This window comes from Dryobates pubescens, chromosome 14 (assembly GCF_014839835.1).
Source record: "Dryobates pubescens isolate bDryPub1 chromosome 14, bDryPub1.pri, whole genome shotgun sequence".
Classification (NCBI taxonomy): Eukaryota; Metazoa; Chordata; class Aves; order Piciformes; family Picidae; genus Dryobates; species Dryobates pubescens.
The window spans coordinates 807,131-822,058 of NC_071625.1; the positions used below are offsets into that span (position 1 = coordinate 807,131).

The window sequence follows — 14,928 nt, forward strand, 5'->3', positions numbered from 1 at the left end:
ACTTTCTATTTTCTGTTTCATTTCAGCCAAGCACACAACTTGTTCCCCATTGCCTTTTCTTTTCACTTGTTTTTTTCCTCCCTTACCTACTTTTCCCTCCACTTTTAAAAAGTGCAAGTGCCCTCATTAAGTTTGGGATGCATCAGCCTCATAGACATAACAGTTGGTGAGAAAAGATGAAGTGCAAAGTAAGCATCTTGTGCGAATGGCTGCAGGCTCTGGGCAGCCTGCTCCAGGGCTACAGCATCCTCACACCAAAGTTTCTTCTCATGCTGAGGTAGAACTTCCTGGGTTCCAGTTTGTATCCACTACCTCTTGTCCTATCACAGGACACCACTGAAAAGAGCCTGGCCCCTTCTTGACACCCACCCTTCAGGCATTTGTAAACATTAGTAAGATGCCCTCTCAGGCTTCTCTTCTCCAGGCTGAACAGTGCCTGGGCTCGCATCGCACAGCTGTTCCAGGCCCTTCACCATCCTCATGGCCTCCCTTGGACACTCTTCAGTAGTTCCCTGTCCCTCTTGAACTGGGGAACCCAGAGCTGGACACAGTACTCCAGGTGTGGTCTCACAAGGTCAGAGTAGAGGGGGGAGGAGAACCTGCCTTGACCTGCTGGCCACACTCTTCTGAATGGCCCCCCAGAGTGCATTTGCCTTCTTGGCCACAAGGGCTCGTTGCTGGCTCATGGATAAGATATTGTCCACCAGCACTCCCAGATCCTTCTCCATGGAGCTGCTTTACAGCAGGTCAACCCCTCACCTGTACTGACACATTAGTTTTCTAACACACTTTCTTAATCCATTTATCACAGCAATGATTAGTTCCTGCTGTTCAATCTTGGACATAGATCGCTTTTAGTAGAGAACAACATGAAACAAGGGCAAAGCAAGGTAAATCACTCTGTAATTGCATTAGGTCAGCAACAGGTATAATGTGCTTACTTAAGCTATTTAACAGCCAGCTGCACACAGCACATCACTAGAATCTGATCTTTTTCTGTTGCAGATCTCAGCCCATCAGAGGTGTGCCAAGGCAGTGGTACATTCCTCCTCAGAAAGTAACGGAGTATTTCATTAGACTTTGACTGCTGGAAATCATTCCTGAGACAAGTCACAGAAAGCGACTCTTAAATCACAGGGAAAGTATGGGTCATAACTTCAAGTATGCTGAAGCTGATGGGAGCTCTAAGAGGATATTTATTGTTTCTCTCAGGTTATCAAATACCCAGAGCCAATATCACAACAACTCAGCCAGCAGAATAAACACTCACTTTCTACCACTGCCGTGCTGTATTTCTGGGACTCACATAGACAAGGCTGTGTGCATAAGGAACACAGACCCAATGTATCTTCCATACTAAGTCACTCAGTACTCTGTACAAGATGACATGCAAGCTTGGTCACTTTCTCTGGTCTGTTCCCCTCATGCTTCTACAATTCTACAGGGTCTACAACTTCTGTCCACAGATGTGAGCTCCTGTTCGTGTGGCAGGTGCCCATGAATGCTGTCATCTATGGACGTACTGTCCATGTTCCAGCAAGATATGCAGAAAGGCTGTGGACTGTGCCCCCCTGAAGATAATCAAGACAAAGCTTTGGCTGTTCTGATCTAGTGTTGCTTAAAGTCCCACTTCAAACTGGACACTAGACTACACAACCTCCAGAAATATTTTCCAGTCAAGAAGCCTTGCAGATCAAGTGCTGCACAGTATTCAAGCAAAGTAATCACAGGTGTGAAACCCTTCTGTTACTCAGACTCTGAGGTGAGCAGCTAGAGCTAGGACAGTGTGGTCACTAAAAGCACAGCTAGGTTTCTGACACTGATGGAGCTCACATTGTAAGGGTTTTATAAAGGTTCCCAAAAGAAAATGCAGGGGAGTCGAATGTCACAAATAGATGAATGCAGACCAGAGCCTGTGTCTCCAGATGCAGATGGTATTTGGGGTGATCACAGAAGACATTCAGCTGGGCTCAATTCACCAACACCATTTTTCAATCCTGAGCTAGATTAAGAAGTAATTTTCATCAATTTCTAGATTCATCACTGCTTTTCTGCAAAACTCCCTCACCCCATGCCCTGCTTTAGATATGAATTAATCTTGGCTTATCTTGGATAGTATTTTAAAGTTACTTAGAGGAAGAAGGAGGAAAAAAAGCCACAGAGGAGTACTTCAATGCAAAGAGCCACTCAAGTGTGCTGATTTAATATCCTTTGTCAGCAAACACACCGGATGCTCGAGTAGAAAGCATTCATTTCAGGATGCTATCCTCACACGCGGCACAAAAGAAACTCCTCTACAGAAAGATTATGCAATTTGGAACGTTTCTAGGCCTGTTGTCAGAGATGCTAATGAAGCCACCAATGCCTTCACTTTGCCTCAGCTTTATTTCTTCTGGGCTAGAAAGCGATCACGGAAACCTCCACGAGTTTTCAGAAGGCAGTTGTGCCACCCCGGTTTGTAAGCACAGCCAAGCCCTCAGCACTTGGAATACAGCCCTGCTAGTAACATGTGCAGATTGCTAACCTAGTTTCCCTCTTTAAAAACAAAGGAACTTACGATGACAGCAAACTTCAAGGGAGCAGACACAATTCAGTAAAAGATGTTTAAGGCAGCACATTTTGCCTTGCCTTTCAGACAAGTTAAAGACACACAAATGGTTACCTTGGAACAGAGGAAATCACCACGTTACACTGCAACAGCTCAAGAGCACACAAACCCACAATTAAAATATTTCACTTCATTTTCTTGAATGTCCTGACAATTTGTCTCTTCAAAGCACAGCATTAGCATCCATTCCTCGTTTGCACCACTCCCGTTAGCACATTTGCCTCTCACAGGCGCTAATGAACCTGGCACAAACACTGCAAGGCCACTCTCCAGCAGCTTTAACCAGGTAAGAAACAAAGCCAGGGGAATCCAGTCAGGCTCAGTCCCAAAATGATTTATGGGGAAGCAAGTTAGGAAGCATCTTCTAAGGTGCCTAGGATCATTTTGTAAGAATGATGTAGGTTGTGAAAGATACCCAGAAATCTCCCTAATCAATCCTTCCCCGTCAGCAGGCCTCCTCCCTCTCCAAACTGCAAATTCTTTCTAACTCAAAGCCTCCTGAGCAATTCCTGTTAAATCTCTGATGCAATCCATTGTCAAAGGCAATTACATTCTTCCTACATCATTCCTGCCAATATTGCTTTTGTACTGTCTTCAGTACTTGCTTTTAAGGAAAAAACATAGGCAAGGAGGAAAGAATTTCTGTCAAGGGTGGAAGATAAATAAAGCAAGTTAATTCTTCAGGGTAACTCGACATCAGCGTTAACATACAACACCTTAATGCTCTCTCTGGGCATTTTTAACCTTGGCAGCCCACTGCAATTAACCAAAAGAAATAAGCCACAAGTACAGAGGAAGACCTTGCCTTCTCAGTGAGTGTATTTGCTTTTTGCTGTGACATAAAACTCACCAATGGTGTAGTATCTCTTCAACTCACTCCTGCGTGGATGGCGCCTCTGGGTGTTTGCCGTGTTGTTCTGCTCCTCCTCAGCAGTAGCTGTCTGAGTGGCAGGCAAAGACTTACTGGGCTGAGGTGTCTGAGCTTCAGCTGCCACTGGGTTGCATCCTGGCCCACTAATATCCACCGACTGGGACTTTTTCTTTAATCTAAAGGCAATTTAAGGCAGTCAGGTGTTACTAATCACATTCACCTGGGTCATTGCTAGAATAACAGCAATATATTCATCGTACAGCTACTCATGCACGTCACAGCAGCAACACAGAACAGCAGTGAGAAGCCAGCAATTCCCCTCTCAGCTCCTGCCAGATCAGTTACAGCACTTCTGTCTCACAAGTACCCACAAATGGTAAACTTTCCTCAGATCAGACCACTGAGCAGGAGGATCCATCCCTAATATAGCTCAGAGAAGATGAGCTGCCAACAATTAACCTATCGTTAAGCTGCCTGCCTTAAGTTGCCACAGATGAGGTGAGTACAAAGAAATCAAACAGTTTGCACACAGCTGCTGAAGGCCCTAAGAGAAGAGACCTCGCTGATGAACTTCTGCACTCAGATGTAGCTCTACAAATGCATTTCTCATTCTGTAATAGTTCCAATGTGCTGTTTCTCATCTAAATTCAAGGATCCTGACATCTCAGGTATCCTTTTGTGCACTGCAACAAACTCTTACACCCTACTTCAGCGCGGCGGTGAGTACGCTCCCGTCACTGAATTGCTGTAGTTCTGTCATCTGTATCTCTAGCAACATAAAATAGACATTGTTATGCTGCTAGAGTTATTACACAGAGACAAATGCTCTGCTGGGATCAAGCTCACCACACACACATTGGCTTTTATCAACACTCCTCTTAAATTAAGTCTATAAATACATATAGTTGACTACATGGTTTCATCCTGGAAATAAGAGAGGTTTATGGCATTGCAGTGAGACACTGTTTTGAGATGGAGGGATCATAATAATTCTGAAGCTGTGAAGCAAGTGAAGTAAAATGATAAAGTTCTGTAATGACAAAGGATAATTTTATTAGGCTACCAATGTAATGCTAAACAGCCTCCCTCTGACCCCTGTGCTTCCCTCATTTTAAACCATTTTCTCCTGTATTGGTTGTAATTAAGCAGCATGGATTCCTGCACTGAGAGTGGAATCTGATAGCTTAAGAGATTAACTGATTAAATATAAATATAATAATGACTGCTATTAGTAGACTGATAAATCTTTAGGCCATGATCAAGCTCTGGGAGCTATATTAAAGTATCAAAGTATATGCAGAGTTGTATGAATGATGCTGTGAAGGCAAAATCACTTACACCCATATGGGGCATTGCTAGTCCAGGGAAAGGACTAGCAGTTAGAAATGAACTTGTCTCTACTATTCAGTGGGAAAGAATACTTCCACTGTAGCCTGTTCCCTAGACTGGCCCAGAGCACCTTCTCTTTGAAGCAGCTCTCCTCAGTTCCAATGTCTCTGCACAAGCTCAGGATGAGAGGGACCTTCATCCCTGTAAGAAAGGCTGTACTGGGTCAAAGCAGATGTTCCTCTGGACAAATGCCTTGTCTCTAACCATCACTGGAAAGAGCACAGCCAGAGTGCTACCTCCTGCAGGATGTCCTTCCAGCCTCCAGCAGACTCTGGTTTACAGTCTGGTTTTTTTTCAGTTAGATGACAAAGCTTTTTTAGCTCTTGGAGTTACTTTTCTTGGTCTGTGCTCAACTACTCCTGAGCTCATGCCGCTCAAGGTGGCATCCTGCCTTGACAGGTTCTTGTTTAGCTATGTGCTGTGATCATTTTAGCATACAGCAGCCACAGCAGCTTACTTTACTGACATGCAAGAGTGCCGTATGAGAAACAGTGAACAACTAACTACTACTCCATAGACACCATCTGCTTACATTAGCTCTTGCTGTTCAAAGAGCCCCCATGGGAAGAACAACTTGTTACTGTGATAGTTAAAACTATCTTTACTTTGAGTACCTTATTCAATGCACCCATGCATAGCGTCAGTGAGGACATGCGCCTGAGTAGCTTGGGATCAGCTAATTTATCCTTCTAGGAACACTGATACGTATGAAATCAAGGCAAGCCTGAGCAGGACATCTTCTCACATTGTTTGAGAAGGGAAAAAAAAAAAGCTCTCTTGTTTGAAATGATGCTCCAGAAACAGAGATGATCTTTGGAGTAGTTCTAGCTTTAAGTCTACAGCTGATCAGCTTTATCTCCCTACAATGAAGGCTGGAATATTTCATTGGCTCATTAGCAATGAAGTGGTGCTCTCCACTAGGATGTTAAATTCTGCTCTGTTGCTGGTATGCCATATTTCGGGTGATATACAAAAACCTCTGTATTTCCTTACTACTTGAAACCTTTGAAGATTTAAAGGATGATTTAAAGGATGATTTAAAGGAAGAAAACCATTATTTCCCAAGAAGTGATGCTCTACTTTGGACCTAAACTTCCCCTGTGATTTCAGTGTCTTCTGTGTTGTGCAAAACAGCTGTGGGCAAAGAAGGCACAAAGTGAGGCCTGGGGATGGATAAGGGTACATATGCCCTGCCTTATGCATTTCCATGCTCTGCCCCAAAGGAAGACAGATGAGCAGATTGAAACCATTATGATTTATATTCTCCATTATGTTATGAACACATTCTTTGCCACCAAGGCTGTCTGAAGGAGAGTGCAATTAATAAAGCTGTGAATTACAGTGTGGAGGTAGCCAATAAATAAGCTTGCTGCACTGTGGGGAGTATCAGATGTTGTTACAAACACACTAACTGTATTGTGCCTGTGCTTCTAGAATCATGCAGGAATAAAAAGATAATACCTGTCCTATGAGCAGTAAAAAAGTCACTTGGCCTTTTTCAAGTGACTTGTGATTAATAACAGACTCAGTCAAAATGTCTGTATCAAATTAGCTTCTAAAAAGTTATCTACTCTTGAAATCCAGAACAATTTACATGCAAGAATTCCAGAGTCATAGGTGCTCAAGTACTAAAATTGAAGGACAGGAGAGTGAAAGGCAAGCAAGTGCACTTAATATTGTCAGACTGCTGTTGGGAGACCATGGTGACTGTGCTTCTGCTGCCAGGAAAGACTGAAAGATAGTCTAAACTGATCCAGACTGAGCTCACAGGGTCAGCTGAGGAGGACATGGATTCAAGTAGTGACACTATTTAGGAATGACTTGACAAAAAGAAGCATCTTCCTTCAGCCTGCCTCAGCTGTATATGGATATGGTCATGGCTGGCAAGGAGTTGGAAAGAACACTGCAGCCTTTGAACTGCATCTTCACTGCACCAGCATGTCTGGAAAGAAAACCTAAGTGCTGTGTATATCTTCAAACCAAGAGAATTAATTCATTCTAAGACTTCTCCAGCACCCTGCCTTATCACTAGGTTTGTGTTGCATGTAGTTTTGGGGGGTTATATTAAAGCTGCACAGTCAGGCTGAAACCAGGTTTATTCTTTGAGAGAAAGGAACCTGAACAAGAAATGCCTTGGGATCACCTTCCTCATTCTTGCTCTGTTTCAGGCTGTCTTCTTGTAGAAAAAACAAGTAAAACATATAAGAAATACTGTGGCAAATCTTTTTAATCTTTTACTCTGTGTATTCTGTAGCAGAATACTGACCTCTCAAGCAGCACAGGTCTTTCAGTATCACCTGGTGTGACCCAAAATGACATTGCTACAGACAGGTGGCAGGCAGCAACCCAGCAAGGACTTCAAACCCAGCACTGCATTAGTTTGGCTTGGAAATGCTAGCAAGGACAAACTCCTAACTTGCCTGAGAGCTGAAGTAGAAAAGGCAAGATTCTTTCTTTCTTCTGCAGTTACCCTCTCATCATAGGAGCTCCAGGGAAGGGAAATATATGCAACAAAGAAAGCAAAATCTGCAGCCTGTGCGAGGTGTAAACCCCGAGCTGGTCACTGCTGCTGTCTCCTGGCCTCTGTGAAACACAGTTTCACTCTCCCCTGGGCATTAAAGCAGACAAGTAAAGCACCGAGTTCAGAGGAGAGCCTAAGGCAGGAGGACTGTGAAGGCCCAGCTGTTGACAATTTAGAGATAACCCACCCTGGGCTGAAGTTCAAGCAGGGCCAGAGCAGGGTTCCTCAGGTGCTGCTGACCAGGGCTGGAAATGCTGTGTTTGCTCAGAACAGGGCTGAGCAGCACCTCGGGTTCAGACACCACTGTGCCAACACACATTTCACACACCCCTGTGTAATTCAGTTGCAGTATTGCTGATGTCCTTTAAAACCTCAATTGCTCCATTTACATCTTGCTGCATTTTCCCAGAACAGATGTTGCTCATCCCAGTATCTCTGCCCATCCAAGACCTTCTCATGAAGTCACTCCTTGGTGCCTCCAAGCTATGGACGGAGGCACAAAGCCCCTCAGCATCCTGCCAGCTACTGATCACCAAAGATTTGCTACTTAGCTAATCCAGGGGGAATGTGCATCTCTGAGCTGTGTGACATGGCAGACCTGGAGGCAGATACACTGACCAGCTTTAAATTCCCACTTCATTTCCCTTTCCATGCTCTGCATAAAGCTGCAAAGCTTTCTACTACATCCTAAAACAGCCTAACAGCTGGCTTCAGCTTTCACCTCCTCCTGACCAGCTAGCATCCTGTGCTCCCCAGCAGCACCTCCCAGGAAAGAGTCACTCTGAAGAGGTTCTTACCAGTTGTGTCAAAAATGGAATGTGTGCAGGTGGTTGAGGGTGAGGGCATCGACCACCAAGGCCTCTGACAGCCCACACATGTGGGAAGCTGTGTAATCCTGGGGCTAGTGAGTTCCCTGGGAAGTCTGCTGGAGTCTTTGAGAGCCTCAGGATTTCACCCCTGTCAAAATGTCATCACTGTCACAGCTCTATCCCATTCCTAACACAATCCATGCACTTTTTCATGTCAGAATTGCAAACCATTTTTTTGTAAAGCAACATGGAAGGAAAATGAGGCAAGAGTCTCCAAACAGATCTTGAAAGCACCTAAACCAAGCAAGGCTGGCAGTCCAGTCTGAAAATAAAAGGGGAAGGTGGGGGGCAGGGAGGAGGAGAGAGATGCATTTAAACCATTTATGGTATAAACAAAGAAGCATCCAAACCATCCCAAAGACTGGGACTCTTTACAAGGTGGTCTGTGTGGATTTCTACGTAAAAATCCCCTATTGCAACAAAGATTTTGAGGAGAGCCTAGCTCATTCTTACCTACTGAGCACAAAAACACCCTCCCAGCACCCCCTGTGACTGCCACAGAGATTTTACTCCACAGTTAATAGGAGAAGCAAAATCATTCATTTGGAGACTATTCTTCAGAGAAGCATTTAGTATCTTGGAATGCCCAGAAGAGCTAGCTATGAGTTTGATTTCCTTGTAGCTAGAAATGAGATTTAAATCGCTGTGGACAGCCAGGATTTGTCTGACTCTGGAACAAAGTAAACTTCTATTTTCAACACAGCACTGCAATTTAAACACAGGAGAAGGCCTAACCCTCCAGCACCTGCACTGAACAGACCCCAAATCAGTTCCTTTGGTCCCTTGTGGACACGCTGTCCTTCCCACACAAGTCTGCCTTTGCATGTGGCTGGCGTTTTTGGGCTGCTGTGGCAACTCAGAGGGACCGGGTGGAAGGCTTTGGTCTGCAGGCAGGTTCCATTTACTGCTTGATGCTCCTTCTGCATACTTGCAGCATGAGTTAATGCCATGGAGGGCCGAGGAAGAATCCTTTGTTTAATGGTCTCGCATGCCATCTGCAGCTCTGGCCATCTCATCCCGAAAAGAAGACAGCAGGATTAGACCCACAAAAAAGTCCCAGCACTGGTGATGACAAAGAGCTGGCTCCCACTGGTGCAGGACAAAACAGACCGTGGGAAGGACCTACCGACGGGGGACCAGCACAGGGACTTCTGCAGCCATCAGCCATGGGGATGGGGAGTGGCAAACGGCCTTGAGCACAGGAGAGTTAAGAAACACCACATGCAGGCAAGTAGCAAGTTTGAACAAAACATCAAGAAGCACTTTGAACAGCCTATAATTGCATGACAGAAAGAATTGTGCAGGCGAAGAAGTATCGCTCAGTACAGAAAAGAACGACACAAACCAGGCAGAAAACATCCCTCAGGGGCTGTGAAGCATGCAGGTACTTCAGCAAACAAAATCCTTGAGCCCAGGACTACTGGAAGTTGGAGGGGTTTCACGGGGAAAGCGCCACTCAACACATGCTCTGTCTCTGGTATCATCTAAACATCCACTGCTATGTAAGTGCTACACACAACCCAGCGCGACAGACTTCCAATTCAGATCTGAATTGGTCATGATGAATTGCAGAGGGAAACAAAACCAACCACCACAAAGCAGCTAGAAAACAGAACACCACTAAAATCAATGTCTGTCAGTAAACAAACAAAAACCCACCCACAGAAAAGCCCTTCAGTCTGTTACTTTGCATGTCGATCATGCAGCAGTCTTCTGATAGTGCAAGCAGCTCATGAGATCATTGGATGGCAGAAAACAAGAGCACGATGACCTTCACACAGGTGGTGTTACGAAAGGATTAGGAACAAATCCACACCTACACAGCTCAGAAAGCAATTCAAAGTGGCAGGTAGGTATCAATAATGTAACATCCAGCCCAGCTTCAGGAAACAAAACAGTGCAGGCGACGGAGCTATGTGCAAGAAGATTGCTATCAGCATCAGGCTCTGCTTTGTGCCCCCAGCAGCTGAGCTTGCAGAGCACACATACAAAACATGCTGCTTTGTTCCTCTGCACACACTAGTAAAAACTATCATGCAAATTAAACCCACCACAGTTGTTAAATGTCAGAGTACCACAAAGCAAACCAAACCCGCCCTCTCTCCACTTTCTGGTCACTCTTACGCATGGAGCTGGTCCCAGCACATGCAGGAAAACTGCTACCCTCCCTCATTCTGTAAGAAAAGGCAGTGCCAAACCAGAAGTGTCCACCAGATCCCAGGAGAAAAGATGAAGAGAAACTGAAATGACTGCAAAATTGGTGTTGTGATGTGTGGCACAGGCAACCCACACCCGCTGAACAAGGTCTGTTGGCACCTCGTGTGTCAAGGGAACATCGCTGAATAAAGACTGAGGAAAACGAGCACAAACCTTGTGATTATTCCTGGGAGCATGACAGCACTGCTACAGGTATACCCTTGGAGGACCATTTACAGAAGACACACAGACTGGTTGCTGCCAGGTTACATCCATGAACGCCAAGCAGGAGGGTCCAGAATCCACTTGCGGCTCAGGTGTGACAAGGCACTCTCACTGCCTGGGAAAGAAGTGTCGGTGAGTCCGCAGCAAGCAGCCAGCGCGCTCGGCGCACCGCAGGCGGGCCCCGGGGCGGACATGCACGGCGGGCTGAGGCAGCGCAGAAGTGTGCGGGGAGCTGATGACGATGAATGACAGAGAGGAAGATGGCAGTGGTCATGCTAAATACACAGCTCTGACAGTTACAGCACATACAATTCATGCTCTGGTTTTCTGGCTCTCTAAGCCGTAGGACCTTGAGCTCCTAATCCTTTGCCGTGGCTGCCTAGTATCTTACAGCTGCATCACACAGTGGAAGTAAACTGCTCTGCAACTAGGGTGTGTGCTTTGTCAGGGATGAGAATCCCCTGAGCTTTTCTTTCAGGACTTTGAGAGGGTGGGTTGCAATGATGCACTATTTGCTGACAGTTCTCTTCATCCTGCACGCATTTCAGAGGAGATGTGGAGAGTAAATTACTATTTTGAACTTGCTATTTTGTTAATAGCTGCTATACTGTTATTTAAATAACTCCCACTAGTTTCATTTTCACAAAGGCTCTTCCAATGCTTTATGCAAATCTACTTTAGCACAATTTGCATGGCTCCATGAAACTTCCAGCTCTGTTATATTTGGCACAGAGCAAAATCTGCATAATGGCTTTACGGGGATGATAATTTCAGTTTCATTCTGATTGGTGTCATTAATGCTGCAGCATTACAGCTAATGCAACTTTATTTATGAGGCTGGATGCAAACTGCCCAAACTCTTCCAAGGTTGCATCACTAAGGAAAGTCATTGCTTCACCTGGTCAGATGTTTCTGAGCTCTCTTTATTACAGGCTATGCAACCAGCACCCAGCTCCCATTCCCCTGAAAACTGCTATGAGATTTTCTCACATCCTGTGTCATGCAGGCCCACATTCTGGGTTACCATCTTTTCTCTCCCAGGCACTGAATTCAAACTTTTAAAGGCAGGTGTAGCTGGTGTTCTGAGAGCTGCTGACTTACACCCTGTGATATACAGAGTACTTCCCCTACAGCGAAGCCATATGAACTCACAGCATTTTGCCATGTAATTAACTATGCCACAGTATCAATTCTTTTCTGTGCTGACTGCAAGGAACAGATACATCAACAAAGCTGGTTTGTCTACAGCCTTTAACTTAAGCATTGCATGTGCATTTTTGATTCCAGTTTTAGGCTTGACTGAGTTGTTTACAAGTCAGCTGCAATATCCCATGGGACTTAATGCTCCTGAGATTGCTACTGCATACCGCACCATAACTTGTATGGATCTGTGTAGTCAAATTGGGATGCAAAAGGGACTTTTAACTTCTCAAGGAGGTGCCAGAGGAGGCTGGAAGCTACGATGCTCTTACAGTACCACAGATTTGTGTGTTCCACTTCTACCCTCTCAACAAATAAGCATCAGCACAGCAGGAAACCACAGCTCAGGTTTGCAGAACATGCTTGTCCTCAGTTACGGCAATGGAAATCTGCATGTTCCTCTGCCTTGCCCAGTAGCTCATACATCTTGAAACGCACACAGTGAAACAACTTAAAGACTCCTTCCAAAAATATTAAACCAATTCTTACATCATTATTATCGTTGTTCCACAAGGCCTACATATGGGATTAGACATTCTGATCTAGTCACTGAAAATTCAGTGAGTTGCAAAGATAATAAACAAATAGTGAGTGAGACCCAGCCAGGAGCAGATACAACAGGCCATTGTCTGCAAGTGACTCCAGCAAGTGGGGACCTTCCAGTCTGGCCTTCTTCCTGCAGCTGGACAACCTGCCCTGTCACACCACAACATGCCACTGCCATGTTACATAGTCCTGCTTGGCAGCCACAAATGGCAGTCTGGGACCTGAGATGCAGCAAGCAAGAGAGCTTCTGTCTTCAGTCTGAGCATCAGGACATGCTGCAGAGTGCAAAACCCATGACATGTGATCTGCCACCACACCACTGGGGCGGAGATGGGAGTCAGCTCAGGGCAGCAGAAGACACCAAACTATCCTCATGCTCCTTTCCAAAAGGAGCCCTTGCTTCTCACAAAACTCATTCGTACAGCGAGGCTCAAAGTGGCCTTTGGGCTAAGCTATTCACTTGCCACCAGGGATGGGGCTGTGGGGATCTTTTACTTTGCTAAAAAGCAGGCACAGCACATTACCCAGATGTTAGGGCTGCAGAAGTATCTAATGCCTGTAAGTCCTTGGAGGCACCCACCTGTCTCCACTAAAGACAGGTCAAGGACAAGGCTGGACACAAGCTAGTAACTTACACTGTAAGCCAAACAATACCCAAGGCACCTAAGTTATCCAGTGCACAAATACCACGCTGCACACTCGTGCAACAGAGGTTGAAATGAAGTTTAGATAGACTTGAAAGAAATTCTACACAGATTTGCAACATGTGCATAATATATTTACCTATAAACTCTCCCAGGATAAAAAGCAACTGTCATGAAGCAAAGCAATTAGCACCAACCCAGAAAGGGCAGCCTCATTACACTGAAGAGACAAAAGCTGTTCCTCCAGGAGACTAAAACACCTATCATTTCTCCCAGCTAAGAACATAAATTGATTCTCAGAGTGCTCTGCAGGATATAATAGTATCAGATAAATCTCTATGGAAGCACCTAGCTTGTCAAAGGCAGGTTAGAGCCTAGGCAAAATAGGAGCTCTTTCATGGTCAGAGCCAAAGCAGAACTGAGCTTTTGCCTTTCAACTTGTGCATAACTCAGGCATTTTGAGTAGCAAGTGTAAGTTTAGCCTTTGATTGAAATGTGCAGAAAACAGACAGACTTGGTAAAATAAATGCTGTATTGGGTGGCTTTCCTGACCATGATGGGACATGGAGACCACATCCTCCGCTGCACGCGTGGTCACCCACCTGACTGGCTCTTAAGGGAGACTGCAGGGACACTCGCTACACGGGTTTGGAAAAGTGCTTCTCTTGTTCTTTTGCATTTCTGACTCATAAAGCAGGTTAGCCAAGATTACACCAGATGGGAGACAAACACCCTCACAGATCCAGGAATATTTTGTTCTTAAACTAGACAAAATTATCCTCCTGCCCTTCTGGTAGGAGACCTTCCTGCTCCATATATTCACTCTGACTAGCCCAGGCCTGAGCTCAGTGACATGGCAATTCCCCTAGAGCTGCAAGATCAGCCTGGAGGGCTGACTGGGGATGCCAGTCCATACTCTATTTACTTGGATGCTGCAGTCACACTGCAGGCAGAGATCCAAAGCCTTGTTGAGTCCCATCAGATGCAATTAGAAAACAAGAAGTCTGCTCATTGCACCCATGAGGAATATGCCAGCTTGACCATGTATGTTTCCATGTATGTTTCCATGTCCTCTCATTCCAAAAAATAAGCAATGCCACTTGATAAGCTGATCAACACCAGGCTGTACTAAGAGAATCTCTATAGAACAGAAGCAGCACAGGGCTGAACAGATAGGTTGTAAAACAGCACCTACTTGTTTAAAAACAAATGCAGACCCCACGCAATTATTTCTGTTTCTCAGTTCTGTGGTTGTAGGAGGAACATTTTTAACAACTTTTTACTTTGTGCCCACCAGAGTGTAAAGGTTGGAAAGACATTTCTTACACCTTCATCATCCAAGTACAGCCTGCAAGCCTTGGTCACAGAAGGGACCAAACACGGAGGGAAACTTTGCTGGACAGAGCAGCAGGAGCCACAGGAGCTGCAGGAGCAGCAAGAGTGGGAACTGGGGACTGAGCAAACCCAAGAGAGAAAGAAGAGGCTCATGCAAGCACAGAGATTATGGTCAATCTGAATCCAAGCAAACGTATTCTGGGTGAGCCCTCAACACAGGAAGGACATGGACCTGATGGAGTGGGTCCAGAGGAGGGCTACAGGAGCTGGAATACCTCTCCTGTGAGGACAGGCTTAGGGAGCTGGGGTCGCCCAGCCTGGAGAATAGAAGGCTCTGGGAAGACTTAGTAGCAGCCTTCCGGTACCTGAAGGTGGCCTACAGGAAAGGCTGCAGAGAGAGTGTTTACAAAGGCCTGCAGCGATAGGACAAGGAGCAATGGCTTGAAATTAAAGAAGAATAGATTTAGATTGGATGTTAGGAACAAGTCCTTTACAGTGAGGGCAGTGGAACACTGGAACAGGCT

The 14,928-nt window shown here is 45.4% G+C and overlaps 1 protein-coding gene across 4 annotated transcripts in view; it reads right to left on the reverse strand.

The window, feature by feature from the left end:
• The window catches only part of OXR1 (oxidation resistance 1), a 203,632-nt gene that overhangs the window by 101,152 nt on the left and 87,552 nt on the right, over nt 1-14,928 (reverse strand). For 3 of the 4 annotated variants that reach the window (XM_054167479.1, XM_054167475.1, XM_054167477.1), the window contains exons 2-3: nt 10,629-10,794; nt 3,459-3,655 (exon numbers count right to left, since the gene is read on the reverse strand). In XM_054167479.1, coding sequence (XP_054023454.1) covers nt 3,459-3,655; nt 10,629-10,687 — 256 coding nt within the window. In that variant the 5' untranslated portion in view covers nt 10,688-10,794. The remainder of the gene's footprint in view (nt 1-3,458; nt 3,656-10,628; nt 10,795-14,928) is intronic. The other variant, XM_054167476.1, reaches the window with a different exon arrangement.